Source organism: Borostomias antarcticus (assembly GCF_949987555.1).
Source record: "Borostomias antarcticus genome assembly, chromosome: 24".
Taxonomy (NCBI): Eukaryota; Metazoa; Chordata; class Actinopteri; order Stomiiformes; family Stomiidae; genus Borostomias; species Borostomias antarcticus.
Window position 1 is genome coordinate 6,277,382 of NC_140257.1, and position 22,002 is coordinate 6,299,383.

The 22,002-nt window shown below is 46.4% G+C and overlaps 2 protein-coding genes across 2 annotated transcripts in view; both read right to left on the reverse strand.

The window, feature by feature from the left end:
* Window positions 1-567: 567 nt before the first annotated feature.
* cavin4a (caveolae associated protein 4a) lies at window positions 568-4,702 on the reverse strand (the record flags this gene model as incomplete). Its single annotated transcript, XM_084457943.1, has 2 exons — window positions 568-1,212; window positions 4,298-4,702. 2 exons carry the CDS (start codon window positions 4,700-4,702, stop codon window positions 568-570), a joined length of 1,050 nt encoding a protein of 349 aa, XP_084314069.1.
* Window positions 4,703-6,966: 2,264 nt separating this feature from the next.
* Window positions 6,967-22,002, reverse strand: part of tmeff1a (transmembrane protein with EGF-like and two follistatin-like domains 1a) — a 51,419-nt gene continuing 36,383 nt past the window's right edge. The window contains exons 5-10 of the mRNA XM_084458140.1: window positions 18,853-18,949; window positions 18,158-18,306; window positions 10,582-10,659; window positions 9,729-9,846; window positions 9,124-9,285; window positions 6,967-8,686 (exon numbers count right to left, since the gene is read on the reverse strand). Of these exons, the coding sequence (XP_084314266.1) occupies window positions 8,602-8,686; window positions 9,124-9,285; window positions 9,729-9,846; window positions 10,582-10,659; window positions 18,158-18,306; window positions 18,853-18,949 (689 nt within the window). The 3' untranslated portion in view covers window positions 6,967-8,601. The remainder of the gene's footprint in view (window positions 8,687-9,123; window positions 9,286-9,728; window positions 9,847-10,581; window positions 10,660-18,157; window positions 18,307-18,852; window positions 18,950-22,002) is intronic.

The window sequence follows — 22,002 nt, forward strand, 5'->3', positions numbered from 1 at the left end:
TAAATCCTAACTTGCCAGCTGTTATTTGCCGGCCATTCATCACAATGAAATCTGTTCACACCATTCACACGTTAGTAATTACAGTATGATTCTGTAATTATTCCTCAACCCAAATCGTAAGTCCTTAACTCATCATAGCAGTTAATCTTGAGTTCTCCATGTTAACCTACTTTTGCTCTAAATTGCCTATATTGTTCCATGAAAACCTTAAGTGTTCATCTGTGCCTCACCCTAAAATTGTGAATAATAAAAATCCATATCAAAGTTGAAAAATATGACAGCTAATTCTGTATGTTAGATAATAGCGCACCATAGCTGACCACCCTCACTTTAACAATCTGCATAGAATACCAAGTTACAGAACCCATTTCTCCTGTCTTAAAAAGACTGGTCAGTATCTATATCCAACATCAGCCTCTCTGCAGTTTAAAATATTCATAAAGTAAAACGTGTGTCTTTGATGTTACAGTAACGCATCGCAGACACCCTCTTGCAGACCACTGCAAGCTCTACTGATACATCCACTCCCAGAATGCCTTGCTGTGTTGCAGGCACAACCCAGGATACCTACTTCCTCCCGTAATCGTCCCCCCTTCCCTCCTCGTCATCCTCTGCGGCGAGCGCGCCGTCTTCTCCTATCCGGGTGGCGTTGGTCTCCTCCACGGGGCCCTCCCTCTTGGTTTCCGTCACCACCTCGGTGTAGGTGATGCTCGGGCTTTTCCTTTCCTTGGCCGGTGTCACGGCGTCCTCGGCCTCCACGGCGCCCTCGGCTCCCTCTTGGCCCTCAGCGACAGTCCTCTCCTTCTTCAGCTTGATCCGGAAAGACTCCTTGGTCGGGGCCTTCTTGGCGATGTTTGTCTTCAGCCTCTCCCCGGACTGCTTGAGCCGTTCGCCAGCCTGGTGCATCCTCTCCCTCCGCTCAGGTGGTACCATCTTGTCGCCCAGGTTGTGGAACTTGGTGCCCAGGTTGTCCTTGGTCTTGGACATGTTCTCCTTGGAGAAGGCGGCTTTGATGTTCTCGATCCCCTTCATGCCGGACTTCTTCAGGCGGGCGGCTCTGGACGAGTCGGCCTCCTCCACCGCGGTGTACTCCTCGTCTGAGGAGAGGTCGGCGGGGATGTCGTAGGTGTCCGGCTCGATCTCCAGGCCCTCCATACCCACGGCCCCCTTGGGAGTCTTGGTCACAGCCACTGAAGGGATCTCCTGCTCCCCCTAGAGAAAGGACAAATTCATTTGGTTAAGCTTTTGCACAGCAAATGTCCAAAAAACCTGACAGCCTGTTGATGCCCGACATTAAGCTTAGTTCACATTAAGATGGTACAGTTAGCACAGGATGATACCAGGCTTAACCGTTTGAATGCGGTTTTATTTCATTTGATCGTTTTGTAGATTATAAACCATGTTGTAACAAGTGTCCTGTAGTCAGACATACAGTAAGGGTTGGTTTTTGTTTTGACCAAATGACCGACTGAATAATCTGAAGGCATCAGAGATCCCTGTCTAACTCATCAGTGGCGGAAATGATTTGCCAATAAATGTCTAAAATGTGATGAGAAACAGGAGGAGCATCTTCTTTTGAAAAGCGTACCTTAAAAAATTCCTAGGCACTCTTTTTTTTGTCAAATTCAAAAGCCTTTATATGATGAAGGAATTTCCATTCCCTTATGTTCTACAAAGAGCACCTCTCTTTCATGCTCTTCTAGCCGTAGTGTTTCCTCCCTGGGCTATTTTACATTTCTAAAATGTCTTTGAGTTTGTCCTTGCAATGTAGAAAGTTTGCAACAGTAGACACATCCGGCTGTGCTAAATATGTCATGCCAGTAACCAGCCAATACCATGAGTGGTATCGGGCGTCCAAGCCTTGTGGGGATATCAGTTTCTCTACATCAACCACACAGTATCATGGCGGTGTGGAAGCCCATGGAACCTATGAATGGATGCTCTCTGTGTTACTCAGCAGAGAGAAGACTTGGTAGCACTGTAGAGAAATAATACTACTTGATTATGATGAATTGTAACCTGTTCAATAACTACATGTGTAGACACATTTTCAATACCTTATGTTAAGATAATGGCATTTTATACAGAACTCAACTTCCTGTAGCATCTTCCCCTCCTCCGTTTTCTAGAGACTAAGCACCTGCTGGGTCCTGCAGGTGACATTGAATCTGAGACGTAATTAATCCTAATTAAGATCCAGCCACCAGCAAGGATCACTGCCATTAATCAGGAGAGAAGCTCCTCTGAACCTGCCCAGGCTCTGTGAATGAGACAATATTTACACCACCAGGGAATTGTGGGCCAGCATATTTATTCAGTTGACTTAACTGATAATGGCAAAGGATTGATAACAGACCTAGCTCTTTTTATTACTTAGTGGACCGACAACAAGGCAACCATTCATGTGACAGCTTCACAAGCACGTTCAGATTGTTCCTCGTTTTAGCCAGCTGGAGCCATGAAGAAGTTTCACCTGCATGTCTCCTTGGTTGGCATGGTCACATGTCTGTTAGAGCTGTCTTAAGCTGTCTCAAAGCCGGCCAGTTTGGCTGAAGTGTTTTTGGCTCGATACTAATTGTCAATTAATTGTTCCAAACACTCTGAGTTGGAGCGTAGCTAGTGTTTGGATGAATGCTTTCACGGGTGGAGAGTCGTGAGGCAGCAAATGTATTTAATTGAAGTTTACAGGGAAGTTGTCGATTTTGGTTCAACTAAAATCCTGGCTTTGATTCATCTGATTGTTTGATTTTGATGTCGCTACAACATTTGTTCTTGCAACTCAGCCATCCCACCCCCCTCGTAAAACAACAATGATTTATCTATTTCCTATTACTGCTTGGCCCATGCTGGGTGCACCGCTGGCTCCTGTTATTCAGTCTAGGCGTGCCTTGCCACTGGCGATGGCCGTCTACTAGTGAACAGTCATCGCTCCCTAACTGAAGTGAAAAGACCTGTGCTGCTGCCATGACTGCGTCACAGGCAGAAGCACTATATTAGGAGATGTATGCCCTGCTATCCAGGCCCTCAGAATAACCGACAGCAGATCAGTCATGTGGAAATCCTACCCTGAGACCGGCCCCCTGTCATCCCCTCTGAGAGACCGTGGAGTTAAGATGTGGTTTGGGGTTCTCTACACAACTTCGGTTGTATTGACTGTCATGTTTGTGAGTCATACTCCACGAAGACTACTTGTGCTATTAGTCTATTGAAATTAGCTACATACTGTACATTTTTGTCCTGAAGAGTTTAGCCTCCATAGCCTTGAAGGTGAGTTATGTTTAATGATTCTCCATCAAACCCACAGTTTGAAATGACAAGACTGAAACACAAAAGGCACATTAAGAGTATCTGAAGATGCCAGAATGACCCCCCAAGAACATACAGTATATTGTGTAACGATGCCTCTGCCAAAATGTCTATCATTACATTGGAATTCACAATTCGCAAGCCTAGATTCACAAGCAGATCCCCTCTGTACACGTTAGCCCTAGCAGTCTGCTGCTACATTAGAAGTCCATAAACCTAACACAACCTTATTTCTGATGCCAGTTTATCGTGTGTCTCCATTGGCAGAGTGTAGCATGTCTCCCAGAATAGGCCACTCTGTCACGGGCCCACGGCAGCTGCTTCCAGGGGAAAGCACAGAGCTCTCGTTACTATTCTAAAGCCTGGAAGTCTCTTAAATACTTTGTGTAGCATAGGCCACCTATCTATTATAAGACCGCAACTTGACTCAAGCAATTAACTTTAGAAGTGAGGGTCGTTTTTTTCATCACTCCTCTATGTTTTGAAGTAAATGTCTTGTAGTCCATCTCTATCGATTGACCTTAGTGTGGTCCCTTGCAATCTGGGTAAACATCAGTTTGAATTTTCTATCTACAGCAAAGTGGACTTGTTTCTGTAAATTACTATAATTAAAAGTGACAGGCCCTGAAATGGTGGCCGGTTCTCAAATGAAAGGGGTGAGTTCTCTAATTGGTGTTGGAATTCACTCAAACCTGAAAGGATCCACTAGGGAGAAGTAAGCCCTCTTATCTCTTCCCCCTGGAAACCAAGGTGGAACATTAAACCCTCCCTGAGCTGTTTGTGATGTCATAGATTCACTTTATGGAATTGTTATATGTTCTGAGAATTTAGCCTTCAAACTCAGATTGGGTTCCTTCCAGAGACATATAATTGAATCAAACAAACCGAAAAGTACAATATCTTGGGGGTATTGCCATAGTTTTAGCTGACTCAAGCATTCCATGGCTAGTATGAGCGCATTTATTGTCAGAAGGGCAGTGAGCACAGTTACCTGGTAGATGACTACACGGAACTTGTTGCGAGTCAGGAGCTCCTCTTGCGTGGTCTCCACCTTCTTGACCCGGACATTTTGCTTCTCCACGCGCGTGCGTACCTCCTTGACATTGGAGCTGACCTTGCGCGTCTTCTGGAGCAGCTTCTCCACCGTGCCGCTGGTGGTGGTGTGGTCCTTGGCCAGCTTCAGCACGTCGCCCTGGATGTTCTTGATGTTGCTCTCCAGCTCCAGCTGACGTTCCTCCATGCGCTGCTGGCCGGACTGCACGTTGTCGATGATGCCCGCCACGCGCTCCAGCAGGGAGAGGATGGTCAGGGCGCTGATGGGATTCCCGGCTTCATCCTCCACCCCCAGAACCTCCAGCTTGTCGTGCACACCCGCCGTGCGATACTTCTGATCCATTGCCATGTCTCCGAAGTCTGGTCTCAAAAAGAAAACTTGAACAGCGTATCTTCCGGTGGAGTGTTGGAAGAGTTCAGCCGACTGACACCGAAGTACAACTTCTCAAAGCGGTAGTGCCAAGAACTTGACGGTCTCAGTTATGTTGGAGTGGGCTCAGAGGGCTCGTGGACCATTGGGGTTGCTGGTTCAGAAGCCAGAGAGAGGCGACTCCCTACCACAGTGACCCAACTCAGTCAGGTCTGGCACAGGAGAGAGAGAGGAGACTCCACCTTCCCCCTTTAGAACAGGCTTCAGGATCAAGGGGGGACCTGCTCATGGCCCTGGGGGGGGGGGGGGGGGTAGGGGGTAGGAGAAAGCACGAAAGGGGGCAGCGATGCCAGTATGCACTGCAAAGATATAAATACTCTTTTGGTAAGGTGACACTCAGACATTTTGGGAAGATGCAAAGCATGGGATTATGGAAATCCCCCCCCGCCCGCTCCGCCAGACACATATTCATAATTCATAATTTTCCATTCAACAAACAGTGTAATTATCTTTGCATACCTCCATGTATGCAGCTGTGTGTCATGTATGTCACCAGTCATTAAACCGTGCAGTGACAGATGGGAAGAAGATGCTGCGGTCGCTCACCCTGATTTCACATCGCTGGAATGTTTGGAGGATTAAACGTTGTGATGCTGGCCTTTTTACAGTCCCCTGGGCACAGTCCACACATTGGACAGAAGTGAGATCAGGCCTCGTTATACTGCGCACTCACATTGTATTGCAGTGAGCATCAAAGTGGCGCCATTTCAGAAGCACCACTGAACAGCTGTTGGCTCAAAGTGCTCACTGAGTGTGTGAGCGGCTTAATGTGTACTTCACAATATAAATTCATATTGTGTTGTGTCATGACAATATCAAAAGGAGTGCATAACTTCATAAACAATAGACTTAAACTTATATGCCTTTACAAAAGCACAACGACAAAACGACAACAACTTGCTTTTAACTCTCATCATTCCTTGAACAGTCAGTTGACGTGATCTCTAGTTTCTGCTAGTTATAACCAGTCACTCCTGTCCTGCCTCTGAGACCTGTTGTCCCTGTACTGACCCTCTCCTGTCCCTTTTGTGTGTAATGGTCAGTGCACTCTGCCCCCCCTCACACACACACACACACACACACACACACACACACACACCCTCACCCCGAGGACCTTTCTTCATTGATTTCCTCTCAGAATACCAAAAGGTCAGAGGGTGGGGGTCCTGTCTGAGAATGCCCCTCCCCCCCCACCATCACCCTGCAGACCCGGTCCCTCAGGCACTATACCTGCCTCTCCCAATCACGGGGTCGGTTTCAGCTCCTCTCCCATCCCTCGAGGGTGGGGCTGCTGAATCGCCTCAACTGAAGCCAGCAGCTGCCTCTGCTCCCAAAAGCCCCCTGGGCTCGACCACACCCCGTCTATAATTACATAGGAGCAACGCGTCTGACCCCCACTCCGAACCCCCCACCACCTCTTTAGTCTCCACAGCCCCATAACCCCCCCCCCCCCCCCCCCCATCCAGCCCTGCTGGAAATGTATGCCCACACTTCAGCTTATTTTCATATGGTGATGGCTGTGACCTTTGCTCTTGTTCTTGCTTCTGCAGACCAGCAGTTTTTAATTGGATTTGAGTGCCAATTAATGAACTAGCCCCTCCTCTCCTGTGGTCGGAACTGGGAATGGGGAGAAGGGGGGTTGGGGGGAGACCGTGTTCATACTGGTTCATACTGGTGTGTCCCGTTTTCAAACGCATAAAAAAAAAAAACTCCAGCAAGAGTTCTGACTGGGGATGGGTGGCACTGAGATTACCCAGCATGCTTAGTGTGTTTGCAACGAGACAGATTCAGAGGTGTTTAAACCGTATCGATGCTGACCGGTAGAAAGGGAGATTAGCCATTGTCCATTGTTTTTGCAGACTGGAGCGAGGTGTCTCTGGTGGTTAGTCACATGGGGTAGAGAGAAGGTCATCTCATTAATCTCTGTCACTGCAGACATACAGTACTACAAATACACTGCAGACATACACACTCACACCCATTACATGCCCTATTGACTACACACGCTGAATACCTTTGACGACGTCCTACGCTTTCACAAACACATTGAGCTTTGCAGGTAAGGTGTGCAGTATTAATGACCAGAGAAGGCATCACAGCCACTTTTACTTATTGGTTGAGGGATCATCAATGGAATATAGCAGCACATTCAAATGACACATTCACATTGTATGATGTACATTAAAAAAACACGTCCATTTTATTTTTGGGGGACAAAAATGTCCTACATGCAGAATATCAACAACATGTCAAACACATTTTAGTCACATTTATAGTCACGACTGGGATGGTAACAACAAGTAGAAACATTTCTCTCAAAGACCTAAGACCAGATGAACGCAGACTAAGACATTTACATGAAGGCCGCGTGATGGAAATATTGAACACAAATCTCCTTAACCTGCTAGCTAAGCATTAAACATTGGACCTCGACAGTGTTCAATTCCATCTTTTGAATTCTTAGGCAATTTTACATTTTGTTCGGTAACCCAAATGCAAATCTGCACTGTTTAGGAACACATTTTGAGGAGAAAATTGAAAAAAATCTGTGAGGGTCAAAAACATGTCCTTGCATTCAAAGAAAAGCTTTGCGTACATCCATTATCCAGGAACCAAGATGTTTTTTTTAACAACATGAAACATATCATGAAGTACCTCAGTGTGCAGTCCTTCACTTCCTATTCATATAACATTAATTAACACTGTTCCCTCCAATGTCCACATCCTCCATTACAATCCTGTGATAGTAAGACGGTTAAAAGACCAAGACAAAAAAAAAATGCTGTCAACACATTACAATCCATTTGATTTCTCACCATCAAAGTAAAACTTGAGCTGTAAGGTACTTTGAAGTTACCCCGAGATGATGTCTACAACTGTGGTTTGAAAAGACAGTAGACATTTTTAAAATGACACATTCCTTTTTTCACACTGATAAATTCTCAAATACCTTTCACATCTCTGTCATCTACCAACCCAATAGAATTCTACATGGAGGCCTATAATGTGCTGGAATAATCGGATTGGAAGCGCAGAGATGGAGGTTTTAAGACTGTCAGATCATCTTTAAGTTAAACCTACACCACAGAACACAGTTCACAAGCCATGCGATATACAGGAACTAGAATTAGAAAAAGAATCTTTGAAATATTAATGTTAAAATGATAAAAAAAAATACATACAATGTAATTAAAAACAAAACATAAATTATAAGCCAGTTAAACACAGTGTATTCTTTAAGTTGAATTAGATATTAAAGAATAAGTGTAAACATCCATCTCGCTGGCTGATCCCTCACCCATGAAATAAAAACTGTTTGGTGATCAGCTGCACATCATTAGTAAAGAGAGAGAGAGAGAGAGAGAGAGAGAGAGAGAGAGATAACCAGAGAGAGACAGAGAAAGGGGGAGCTCGGAAATAATTATTTCCAATAAATAGCACATTCCAAAGAGGCAGACGATCACATTTGCACTGAATTTCATGTTTGCCAGTTCGCCAAAGGTACCATATTCATAAAAGCATTCAAAGTAAATGGAAAAACTGCAGTCATGAAAACAGAAAAAATAGCAATCAAAAAGGTAAAGCGCCGAGCAGTTCCGTCGTCACCGCCTCCCTTCAGTCTGTGGGTTCAAAAATGCTTAGATAGCGTCACAAGACACGCTAGAAATCCATCAGAGAAAGGGAAGAATAAGGCCCCTGAAATAAATATCCTCATTCTTCTTTTTTGTTTTCCAGGAAAAAAGAATACAATGACACATCTTACATTAAAAATGGTATTCCACACTGTAAGAAAAAACTATCAAAAACATAAGCTATACCATCCTGGAATTCGTCTCTGAGGAAAAGTGTCCAAGATTTTGTTTTTGCCGACGGCCCCTATTGTTTTTCGGGCATTTCCTGTAAATAAAGAACAACAATAAAGTAAAAAAAACAAAAGTCAAAGACAGCGTGATCTTCAGTGCCAGCTTTATCTAGGGTTTTAGCTAAGATCTGCGCATATTTACCCACAATGCCTGCCCATGACAACCATGGCTGGTTTCAATGTTCCCTTGGCTGGATGAACTAACCATGGATGACAATGTTCTTTTCAATGTTGTCGTTTCCTCTGAGCCCAGAATGAACTCATACGGCTGGTCTGCAGGTACACTGATTATCTACCATCCAGGTGTCATTTCTTTAGAGCGCTATTACTGCACCTCTATTTCTCTGAGGCTTAAACCCTGACCCCTGTGGTCTCATCCCATTTCAATCTCCTCCTCTCTGCTGAATCAGACAGTAATGTGAGAGATTAAAACATCACACCTCCGCGGGGGGGGGGGGGCTACTGCGCCTACCTCGTAATGCACATCACCACGGCAACGATGATGGCGATCTGCACAGCTCCGATGACGGCGGCGATGAGCACGTAGTGGAGCTTCTGACCGCTGGGCACCACGTACAGGATGTTGAAGTCCTGGGGCTCCTCGCACCGCGCGCCCTTGTAGCCCGAGTCACACCTGGAGGAGAGGGAGGCCAACGGTTTGAGGGTACGATCACAACACTGTTACATTAGATAAAGGTTCAATTAATAATAATAATAATGATAATAATAATAATAATAATAATAAATAATAAAACTTACACCTTAAAATGTGTGGTATTGTAGCAGTTAAGATATGATGGAAAATAATAACAAATGCCAACTCTTATCATGCAAAAATAAACAAACATGGTAGAATTTGCTATTTACATATCTATTTACTTACTAACTGGATTATTTATTCAATAAGGAAAACAAGCAATTATTTCTGTCTGTCAGCTGAAGTCAACTTAATTACATTCTCATCACAGTTCCAGCAGTTGCTTATCAAGGAGAAGCAGCAGTGAGCTTCCCTGTCAGCAGCCAGTCTGAGTGAATATGAGATGAGGGAGGAAGCAGCAGCAGCAGCGCAGGACAGACCTGCAGGTGGCCATGTTGGCCATGATCTCGCATTTCCCGTGCACACAGAAGCCAGCGTAGCTCTCGGCGCAGGGGATGGGCATCCCGGCGTAGAAGCCGTCACCGGGGTCTGCTGGGTCTGTGGATCCAGGGATCAGGTGAGATTTCGGAGACAACGCTGAACGTGACATTCTGGGTGTTAGCCCTACAGTAGATAGCGCTCTTAATATTGTGTAGGTATCATAATATAATATTATTATGTGTGTAACAATAGCACTGTTACATACCGCAATAACAAGTGTACCATAACACTGTGAAGTGTTACCTGAAGCTGGATCTTTGCTTACTAGTAACTTATTGTGAATTGGTAAGTCAGCAATATAGCAGGTTCTTAAGAGAACATGTTTACTTCAGCTAGAACCCTGGGATCTTTCTAAAGCATACTGTGAATACTTATGAGCATCTATTTAGAATAAGTGGGTTTGATATACAGTAATTAAAGGCCCATTCTCATTGCCCCACTCGTTTAAAGCAGATTTGCATTGCTATTGGCCTTTATTAGCTGCATATTGTTGTGTAGCATTGTTTAAGGCATGGACATTGAAGCTATTAATTCAAGGACTCGGGGCTTTGTTGGAGATGCACCCCCAAGAGATTTAACACAAAATGAATATTTGAAAATAAAGTCCTTTGTGCATTTTTGATTCTGTTTCATTTATGCTTTGATCTTCTGCAACAGAAGAACAGGCTACTTCAAGTGTTGGCTTAATCAAAAGCAGACTGTTATACCTACAATACAGCCACGTAATGTGAAATTCTTTGATTGGCTTTGTGTTTATGGTTCTACACTGATAAGAGCCCTCAGCTTCCTTACCTAGAAGATCAGGCTTGAAGGAGCGATCGGTCTTGTATAGGCTGCCATCATCACTCTTGCCCACTTTCTCTTTGTCTGCTGTGAGAAAATAAGATAAGATATTAGCAAATATTGTCCAAGCATACACACATACGCCTGCATGCACACACACACACACACACACACACACACACACACACACACACACACACACACACACACACCTGTACTTGTTGCATATGGCAAAATAAAATCTCTTGAACTTGAACACACACACACACACACATATATGCGCTCACACACTAGTTGTTTTGACAATAGACAGTATTTATGAGACGGCATGAACAAAAATGAATAAAGTGAACATTCCATGGTCTGGTCTAAGCTACAGCAGTTTCCTATGATATAGCTCATGTTCACAGTCTGTGTCATCTCTGTGACACCAGGGCCCTGGACTATGAAGCTAGTTCAACATATCCAGGATAATCTTTCGCCAGCTCGCTCGAGTAAAGCAAACAACCGCAATCACGGATAAACGGTACAAAGACAGCGGCTATCAACTCGTTAAGTCTACCCAGCTGGTCCAATCTAGCTATGAGCGGTTCACAGTAAAAGGGGGTATTTGCATGAAATGACCAATCACAACCTTAGTATGGGTATTTGGACACGGCCATGGACAAGGCAAACAGCGTGGACAGCAAACACGCATAACCATTATAGCTCCGTCCACCGCATTTACACAAGAGGAGCAATATTATAGAAATATGAACTATATCATCCAGGCGCAACACAGTCACTGCTGCCAAAGGCAGGAAGGAAAGCTGGAAAAATATAGCCGACTGTGAATTTGTAGGCCATGATTGATCAATATCCTCATGAACATGAGTAGGCTAGATCAGTAATTGGGCTATATGTGTATACTCTTATGGTGTGTAGAGCAATTGTAGGCTATGCCTATATATTCTTTGAGCTGCAACCCCATAAGCCTGGCAAGGGATGCTTAAATAAAGCAAGTGTATCTTTTTTTTTTTATGAGTTGGAATAAGAAGTACTACAACGATCCACCCTCTTAAGCACCTATTGTATTTTAGATTGCTATTCTTGCACTTTACCTTCAGAACTAGATTATGCTCTTAGTCACTTGTTTTTGGAAAGGAGATGCACTTGTGAGTTCTGGCAAGTAGTACTGTAGTACACTGGCTTTTCCTACGTTAAATGCAATTATTGTTAGTCGCTTTGGATAAAAGTGTCTGCTAAATGACTGTAATGTAATGTAAAATGTAATGAATAGACAGTGTGATACAAGAGGAATTGTAGAACTAGAGATTAAGATACTGTACAAAATATTAAGATGGAAAAAGTGAAGAGGTGGAAAAGTAGGCCAGGCCTGAGAAAGGAAGGTATTTCAGTAGGTATAACATCATTTATTACCAGGCATGGGCACTATAACAATACAACTACAGTGTAGTTCTAATAAATCAACAATACAGACTTGAAAATTGATTAAAAAGGAATGTTTTTACTTGATTCGCCGCATCACCCACAAACTGCAGGCAATAAAACGCCAGCCAGTGCATGGCCTTTCTACAGGTAGTCTGCAGACTGTAAATGCACAAGTTCTGGCAAAATACGGCTCAAGCAACTGACAAAGCTATTCTGCAATCTGTAGGATATCTTTCATATGATGTCAAAACCAAAGAGGGGTTTGTCGGATAGTAAAATAACCTCTCGCTATTCGCGCACTGAGATAGTGTTTTAATTTGCACACTGAAGTTCCATATAGGGAAGTGAATTGTTCAGTCAGCGGGAAGTGCTTCATACGTTTTGATCCGTAACCTGGAACTTGACCTGCCCCGAGGCAGTTAGCTCGGCAGCATAAGTTACCATGGCGATATAGCACGGTGAAAAGTAATCCACCTTGGTGATACGGATAAACCAGGCTTGAACCTGAAGTTATCGCGCTAACCCCGTAATCCTGTTCCATTCCACAGGGCCCTGGAGCCCTTTCATGTCCCCAAGGGGGATATCAGTGTGGAGTCTCACAAAATGTTTCATCCTTTTAAAGGTCAAATACTTTGAAATAGCTTCAGTCAAGTCCTAGTGACACCACCGGTTAAGACTCCCCTCAATGCCAGCAGCTCAGTCATTCAGCCTCAGGTGTTTCTGTGCCCAGGGTTGGGAAGAGTGCTTTGATTGATGGACTCCCAGCCTGTTTGTTTTGGGGACGGTGTTGGATTGGTCTGTCAAGCAGCCTGTCTGCGTGAGCAGTGGGGTTCAGTCTGTCTGCCTGAGAAGCAGTGGGGTCCAGTCTGTCTGCGTGAGAAGCAGTGGGTTTCAGTCTGTCTGCGTGAGAAGCAGTGGGGTTCAGTCTGTCTGCGTGAGAAGCAGTGGGGTCCAGTCTGTCTGCGTGAGAAGCAGTGGGGTCCCGTCTGTCTGCGTGAGAAGCAGTGGGGTCCAGTCTGTCTGCGTGAGAAGCAGTGGGGTTCAGTCTGTCTGCGTGAGAAGCAGTGGGGTTCAGTCTGTCTGCGTGAGCAGTGGGGTTCAGTCTGTCTGCGTGAGCAGTGGGGTTCAGTCTGTCTGCGTGAGAAGCAGTGGGGTTCAGTCTGTCTGCGTGAGCAGTGGGGTTCAGTCTGTCTGCGTGAGAAGCAGTGGGGTTCAGTCTGTCTGCGTGAGAAGCAGTGGGGTTCAGTCTGTCTGCGTGAGAAGCAGTGGGGTCCAGTCTGTCTGCGTGAGAAGCAGTGGGGTTCAGTCTGTCTGCGTGAGAAGCAGTGGGGTTCAGTCTGTCTGAGTGAGCAGTGGGGTCCAGTCTGTCTGCGTGAGAAGCAGTGGGGTCCAGTCTGTCTGCGTGAGAAGCAGTGGGGTCCAGTCTGTCTGCGTGAGAAGCAGTGGGGTCCAGTCTGTCTGCGTGAGAAGCAGTGGGGTCCAGTCTGTCTGCGTGAGAAGCAGTGGGGTCCAGTCTGTTTGAGCTCAGAAGCTGCGCTCTGTCGAGCGGTTGTGTTTATCAGCGTGTGCTGAGGAATCAGTTGTTTGTTTTTCAGGGGGTTTGAAGGAAGAGGGGGATAATCACACCTAGGATGATGGGGGGCTATCTCTCAAAAAGAGGTAGAGTGGTCTATCTATCTGAGAGGGCAAAGAGGGGTGTGTGTGTGTGTGTGTGTGTGAGAACCGCCTATTTTGAGGCACGGTCGCCAGTTGGCCGCAGCTTGGAAGCGCCGCTGCTCTCGTCTGGTGGCGTCGGCCCTGTTGGGAGCCCGGCGTGACGGGCCGCATGCTAATCAGGAGGAACGAGAGGGGCGAGGACGTGAATAAGTAAACACAACCTTACGCTCATCCATTTTTAATACGCCATCAACCTACAGGAGATATTGACAATGTCTTTCTCTCCTGTTTGGGGTCTGTTGTTGAGCCTGAGAGGTGTCGCTTTCACAGAGTTGCTCTTACTGGACCTCAAGGATGTGGGGAGATGAACAGTTGTGTGTGTTATTTGAACAGTAGTGATCAGATAGTGTACATCTGAGGCTTCAAATGCAATTGAAGTTTTCTGGTATTGCTGTACATCCAACAGAAGCGCTCCCCACCACTGCCGTCTACAAATGCAATTGCTTTGATTTGCAAACTGTACTTGTATTATACAGCACTGTCAGTTGCAAGTGAAATGCTTTACAGAAGGAGGAGGTGCTACATGGATCCAGTGGCTTATTTAACAACAGGTGCTCTTTAGTGAGGCAGGTAGAAGGAAATTGCTGGTGACAACCAGGATCAAATCCATGGCACTCCGTCTTCAAGTAAAAATCATATTTATTCTTTAGAGCAAAGGCAACTCGTCAACTCTAGGTCTTCATCAGGGTCGGAACCGATGACTTTTTAGGTAAAGAATCGAGAATCCAATCATTAGAGAATGCAGCTGGCTAGCATTTTTTCTCTCAGAATCACTTCATATTGTTTAAGGTGGAGGAAATACCAGTATTCTGCCGTGTTCTTGGTCGGTTGCCCTAAGGAGGAATTGGTCGGGTAGCAGGCAGATGCTTCTCACCCCAGGTCCTAGAGGGAGCACTGTTGTCGGGGGTCCCCCTCCTGCCAAATCAATCAGTAGCTTTGTCACCGCACCTGACATTTAACTGCCCCCAATGGCCGACAAGGAACCCATAACTACCTGCCCGGATCACACCACTGTCAAGACCTGTAGCTACACTCCTCCAGGGTCATCCTTGTGTCAAAACAGAAGTGGCAAGTGTTATTCTGGGAAGTGTATCAAGTGAATTCAAGTCTGAAAGGATGCACTTTCAAGATGTACAGTACTTGGAAGCGTTTCTGAAATTGCTAGGGGAGTTGGCACAGTTGAACAGAGAATCTTGATCTATGTGACCCCAAACTGGGACTGCAAATGAGCTTCTGAACCTCAAACACTCCCCACCTCACCCCATCTTTAAAAAACTACCCTGTGCAAGATCAAAACTTCTCCATCTCCAAAAGCTTTACTCTAATTTAAATTGCGCTGCAGTGAACTGAGCTTGGACGCCTGGGCACGCCAGGTCCAGGGGGGTGATGGAAGAGGCCTCATGTTATTCCTGGGTCAGCCTGGGTTTGTTTACCTCTTCGCAGGCTCCGGCGCTCTTGGTTGATTTGCATGACTGATGGGGCGTCTCAGCGCGGGGGACAGGGGGACAGGTGTCTGCTTAGCGAGGGCTTATCGTGCCGTGCGCAGCTTCAGCATGGCCAGCGTGAACGACGGCATGGGGGAGCAGGGCAAACACCAACGTGGCTTGTTGTCAAGTGATAGGCTGGCTTTATGCTAACCTAGCTAGTGATGAGGCTACTGTACAGTGCTGGCATAAACACAGCTCTTGGGGAGGGGATTAGGAAGAGCACAGTTGACTTTTAAAAAGGGTCCTATGTCCAGGAGTGTCGCTAGTTCTATCATGCATCATTATGTATTGCAGTTTTCATGCATTTATGTGCCTGGAGTTATTATTTCTCCCTGATGGATCAATGTTATGTTCCTACTGTAATAGCTAGTGTTAACAACACTATGGACTTTGACACTAGCCTAGTGCATACAAGACCTTATCAGTGTGAGACTCAGGGCTTGAGCTAGCTACCATCAGGGGGGTTTGAGGTTTCTTAGCCCTCCAAGACACAATTTTGAACTCTGACCCTGACTTGGAAGTAGATACTACTGTTTTGTTGTCTCGCACACCAGAGATAAAACTACTATCTGATGTATTCATCACTTTTTTTTTTTTTACTGAATCTAAACTCTAAAAACCTATCGTGTCAGTGGACGCAGGAAAGACTGCACCTTCACCGTAGTGAATTGTGGAAGAAGTCAATTTCAAACCAATAAACTGCCTAATAAATGAAAGTGTTCTCAGGCCTAAGAGAGACACAATGACTGTTCGGTCGAGGACAAAGCCAATGAAAATGGCATTCAGTGGCACTCAACAGTTGTAACTACTGTATTATAGATTCAGAATGTGCGAAGGCCACTGTTGCGTTTTATTGGTTCTTCAATAAAGTCATACTTTTCCCCACACAATGATATTCCATATACAGTATAATGACTGATACTCAGGAGGCCAGAGAAGCTGATATCTCTTGCAGTCATACGAAAACATATGTCACATGACTATTCACAGAGGATTATGCTGCTTATAAAAATCATTTGAATTAAAGTATTAGGTAGGCTTTCTAATTAACAGGATGGGTTCACATGCCAGGCATTAGCATTTCATCCATCCCAGGAATACCTTAACAAGTGAGATTGTGCATGCTGATGTGCCACCTATTACGGAATTAATTGAAAACACAGAGCATTAGGCCTTGGCGCGCTACAGGCAGAAACCAGATTGTCTTTTTTGTCCAATCCATTTTATCATATAAATTAGAAATGTTCCCTCATTTACACAGACAGCCGGAGCAAAAAACGCTAAAATAGTTCCAATTAATTTCCTGTGGCCAGTCCATATGGTCTAGGCACTTCGGAGAGCATGGGACTAGCTTTGATGCCACTTTTTTTGGAAAGACTGAAAGTCCACCACTGAAGCTGGGTTAGTGGTCAGCCTGTAGTTCAGCGTGTCTCTCGCTCACACACTACTACTGCTCTCACCTGGACACCTCCCCTCTCACCTGCACACCTCCCCTCTCACCTGGACACCACCCCTCTCACCACCTCCCCTCTCACCTGGACACCTCCCCTCTCACCTGGACACCTCCCCTCTCACCTGGACACCTCCCCTCTCACCTGGACACCACCCCTCTCACCACCTCCCCTCTCACCTGGACACCTCCCCTCTCACCTGGACACCACCCCTCTCACCACCTCCCCTCTCACCTGGACACCTCCCCTCTCACCTGGACACCTCCCCTCTCACCTGGACACCTCCCCTCTCACCAGGACACCTCCCTTCTCACCTGGACACCTCCCCTCTCACCTGCACACCTCCCCTCTCACCTGCACACCTCCCCTCTCACCTGGACACCTCCCCTCTCACCTGCACACCTCCCCTCTCACCTGCACACCTCCCCTCTCACCTGGACACCTCCCCTCTCACCTGGACACCTCCCCTCTCACCAGGACACCTCCCCTCTCACCTCGACACCTCCCCTCTCACCTGGACACCTCCCCTCTCACCTGGACACCTCCCCTCTCACCTGGACACCTCCCCTCTCACCTGGACACCACCCCTCTCATCACCTCCCCTCTCACCTGCACACCTCCCCTCTCACCAGGACACCTCCCCTCTCGACACCTCCCCTCTCACCTGGACACCTCCCCTCTCACCAGGACACCTCCCCTCTCACCTGGACACCTCCCCTCTCACCTGGACACCTCCCCTCTCACCTCGACACCTCCCCTCTCACCTGGACACCTCCCCTCTCACCAGGACACCTCCCCTCTCACCTGCACACCTCCCCTCTCACCTGCACACCTCCCCTCTCACCTGGACACCTCCCCTCTCACCAGGACACCTCCCCTCTCACCTGGACACCTCCCCTCTCACCTGGACACCTCCCCTCTCACCTGGACACCTCCCCTCTCACCTGGACACCTCCCCTCTCACCTGGACACCTCCCCTCTCACCTGGACACCTCCCCTCTCACCTGGACACCACCCCTCTCACCTGGACACCTCCCCTCTCACCTCCCCTCTCACCTGGACACCTCCCCTCTCACCTGGACACCTCCCCTCTCACCTGGACACCTCCCCTCTCACCTGGACACCTCCCCTCTCACCTCCCCTCTCACCTGGACACCTCCCCTCTCACCTGGACACCTCCCCTCTCACCTGGACACCTCCCCTCTCACCTGGACACCACCCCTCTCACCTGGACACCTCCCCTCTCACCAGGACACCTCCCCTCTCACCTGGACACCTCCCCTCTCACCTCCCCTCTCACCTGCACACCTCCCCTCTCACCTGGACACCTCCCCTCTCACCTGGACACCTCCCCTCTCACCTGGACACCTCCCCTCTCACCTGCACACCTCCCCTCTCACCTGGACACCTCCCCTCTCACCTGCACACCTCCCCTCTCACCTGGACACCTCCCCTCTCACCTGGACACCTCCCCTCTCACCTGCACACCTCCCCTCTCACCTGGACACCTCCCCAGGTGTTTGACGTCGATCTGCTCCTGCTTCATACACGAGGCCTCGCGGACCAAACAGGGGTTGTTGTAGGAGTTCCCGTCCGTAGCGCACACTGGGTTCTCGTTGTGGCCGCTGCAGTCAATGTTACATATGCACCTGAGGAGAAGACGCCATTTTATATTAACAATGTTACATATGCACCTGAGGAGAAGAAGCCATTTTATATTAACAATGTTACATATGCACCTGAGGAGAAGAAGCCATTTTATATTAACAATGTTACATATGCACCTGAGGAGAAGACGCCATTTTATATTAACATGTACTGTAATATGTGACTATCATCTAGCAGCATTGATTATAACAGAAAGATTGGTTTTATGCTTTTTTTTATGATTCCCTGTGCTGGTTTTAGGAATGTACTGTATGTTGTTGTGTTGTGCTAACTTGTGTTGATTGTTGAGCCAGTCTAAGACGATTTTCTGTCACGACAGACAATAAAGTTTTCTGAATCTGAATCTGAATAGATCTTTACAGGGCTGCATGATGGTGTTAACATTGCGATGTTCAAAATGGATGACTTGATCTGGAAGTGGGTTCCCTGTCGGTGTGTTTCTTCTGGGTAGTGGTTAAATCAAGTTGCTTTCTGGGATTGATTGTGTGTGAAATATGTGGCATTCAGATGTTTTTAAATGCGCTCACCAGACGTCCTCAGAGTCCTCATCACACTCGGCTCCGTATTTGCACGTGCCGCACTTGGTGAACTTCTTCCCTCCGTCGAGGCCTGATCCTTCATATTCTGGCGGAGAGAAAGATTCGCTTTGATACACAGACATCTTATCACACGTTTAGGTTTCACTTCTGTCTTGAGTTTTGTTCCTAAATCTTCTGATTCATCCTGAATGCTATCAGACTGTGAGGGGCGAGTCATGACCACGATGGAGAGTGGGCGGGGTCCTGGGAGTGGAGGCTGAGCCCCAGGCCATCACGCTGGGTTGATAGTACGGTGGCCCATACACACCACTCTCCACCACCCGCAGGTGTCTCCAGCATACCGCAAAACATGTTCCCCTCTCCATCTCACCTTCTTCCATTCTCTTGCTTGTTTCATTATCTTTCTTTATTTGCTCCATACTAAAAATCATCTTTATATTCCAACATCTCCCTTTCTTGTATCTTTCCATCTCCGTTTCCCTCTCATTGCTTCATTCACTTACATTTTTGCTATGATTTACAGTAGTTTCATGAAGATTAATTTGTTTTGCTCTGTATACAGTTCGCTGTGTTGTTCCACTGAGCACAATTGTACAATTTCATTAGACGAACCGTACTGCTCCACCTAAAAAACACCATCCACACGCCACTAGAAACACACCAGTGACTCACTTGTTCTATTAGACAAGGCTGGATGAGCCCGTCGACAATAAATCTCCAAAACAAAGCACAGACATAACCTGGCATTATGGGAACGTGGGTCTTATCATCCAGTAGCACTTTCAGCGATGGAGAGCACAAACAGAGCAAGACAATAACAGCCTCCAATCAAATAAGAGAGATGAGGGCGTATCTGAGGACGGATGATTGGGCGGCTCTCATCCAGGGACAATTCATGATTCATCAAGTGTCGTTTCATAATGTTCACAATGCCGCCCACCGCTATCAAAGAGGATTACAATTAACCCGATGTTTGATGAAATGCAATAAGCCGGCCGAGCGTGGAGGCGATACGCTGTATGGAGGGGCTCTATGGAGGGGCTCTCTGCTTGACAAATTGGCCTGTTGTTTATATGGATGTATTGAACCTGGTGCAGTCTGGACACTTGAGCTGAGGATCAATAGATTAAAATCTACTGCTCAATTTGTGACACGGGTCTACCTGGGCCAGCCTAAACTACAACCAAGCAAAATAGCATTCGTCTGGAGATATCTGTTTAAATAATGAACGACCGCATCTGTCGGTGTGTTGAAAAGTCCCTCCTCCAGGACAGGGAGATCGATCCAGATCTCATAAAGGCTTTGTTCATTACTAGGCTGGTCTAGGGTGACAGGGGTTTTTTGTTGTTGTTGTTTTTTAGAATTACGCTACGCTAACCATACCACAGAATCAGATTGACATGGTCCGTGTGAAATTAAACTGAGATTTAACCTATTCTTTGTACCTTTCAACGTAAATGGGTTTAACTAATGCACATTCACAGCCACCTGCCTGCTCCGACAAGCCCATTCACTATTCTCTGGAATATATTATCTTTGACACCGTCAGCGAGCGCAGTCATTTCTAAGCCAAATGATTGCCTTGCCAATATGGAGAATGCATCAGAGCAGAAAATAAGTCATACACAATGCACGTCCAGCACTGCTTACAAAACACAATTCAGAGGATTCTGTCCTTCCATGCTCTGCCTCTGCCAGCATACATGTTCGACATTTCAGGCCTGTGCATAATCACAATACACTTCCGCCGTTCCCCCGAGAGAACATGAACCGTATTGTCCGAGAACGTGTCTACAGCAGTTGAGCGAAAGCTGCTTTGTGGAGCACAAGCTCATCAGAGAGACTTTCAATCACGCACTCGCCCTCCGGTTGCCCACGGTTCTCCAAACAACGGGTGTTTATAGGAGAGGGGGTGTTCATACCCATATTCCAGCTACAAACAGAACAGCAGGCTGTATGCAGGTACTGTACGCGCTGCGGTGGCTGTTTGGGGCGTGATGGTTGCGCCCGTCAGGCTTCTGCTGCTCCCCTCCCCCAGAACAACCCTTCAGAAGGGAGTCAAAGGGGGCGGCCACTTGATCATGTCTCGCACTGACAAAAACCACCCACACACACGCTCACGCACACACACATACACACACATAAATATAAACAGACACACTCACAGACACAAACAAGCAGAGCGCCCACGCAGTGACAGCCACTATGGAGAGACTGGACACCCCATCACAAAACCACACGAAAGAAATATAGCCAACATACAGAGATACAAAAAAAAAACAAGCTCAATTGCGGTTTAATCATTTAGATCAACAGCCCAGCCAATAGCCTGTAGGGGATTACTCCTTCATCTACCAGCCCTGAGTACAGATGGAGGAGAAATTGGGTCCTGAGTGACCACCTCCAATTAAAACCCCAACAGCCATATTCAAAAACAAACGCTGTGGCCACCACATGCAGATGGTCATAAAATCATGTTGCTGCCAAAATAAGCAGTGAAGCTCCAAGAAACATACTTCTCCCAAGGGAGAGAACATCCGGGGAAATGGAACGGCTGGAGCGGCCATTTTCTCATAGACCATTGGGGACTTGATATTCCGGCTTTCTAATAGACCGTTGTACAAAGCAGTGCAGTTCACTAGGCTTTGATATTGATGAGTCAGCCAAAATACTGCTTTAAGGATTTATTTACTCAATACAACATTTTCTGGGACGTATTTCAAAGACAACTTTAGAGCTTAGAAAACTACGGAGTCCGGGTGACATGGAGGTTGTTGTTTTAAAAAAAAAGTTTTATACCTCGCACGCGCGCTTTATGAAAGGGCACGCGCGCATTAGTAAATCACGCTTTAGGCCTATACGCTATTATATATCTCTATCTATCTATCTATACGCTACCGTGCCCACGTGTGTGGCAACAAGGTACGGGATCTGTTATCCTTGTGTCATAGAGGTGTGCACATGTATACATGTTTATTACTAGTTATATCTAGACAGCCTGGATGTATGAATATGTGTACAGTAGGCTATGTATGGATATATGTATACTCCCTGACTTATCTGTATAGTATATTTATAGTTATATATTATAGCCATATATCTTATCCTATCCTTCTTCCTCCTCAAAACGCCCGGCCC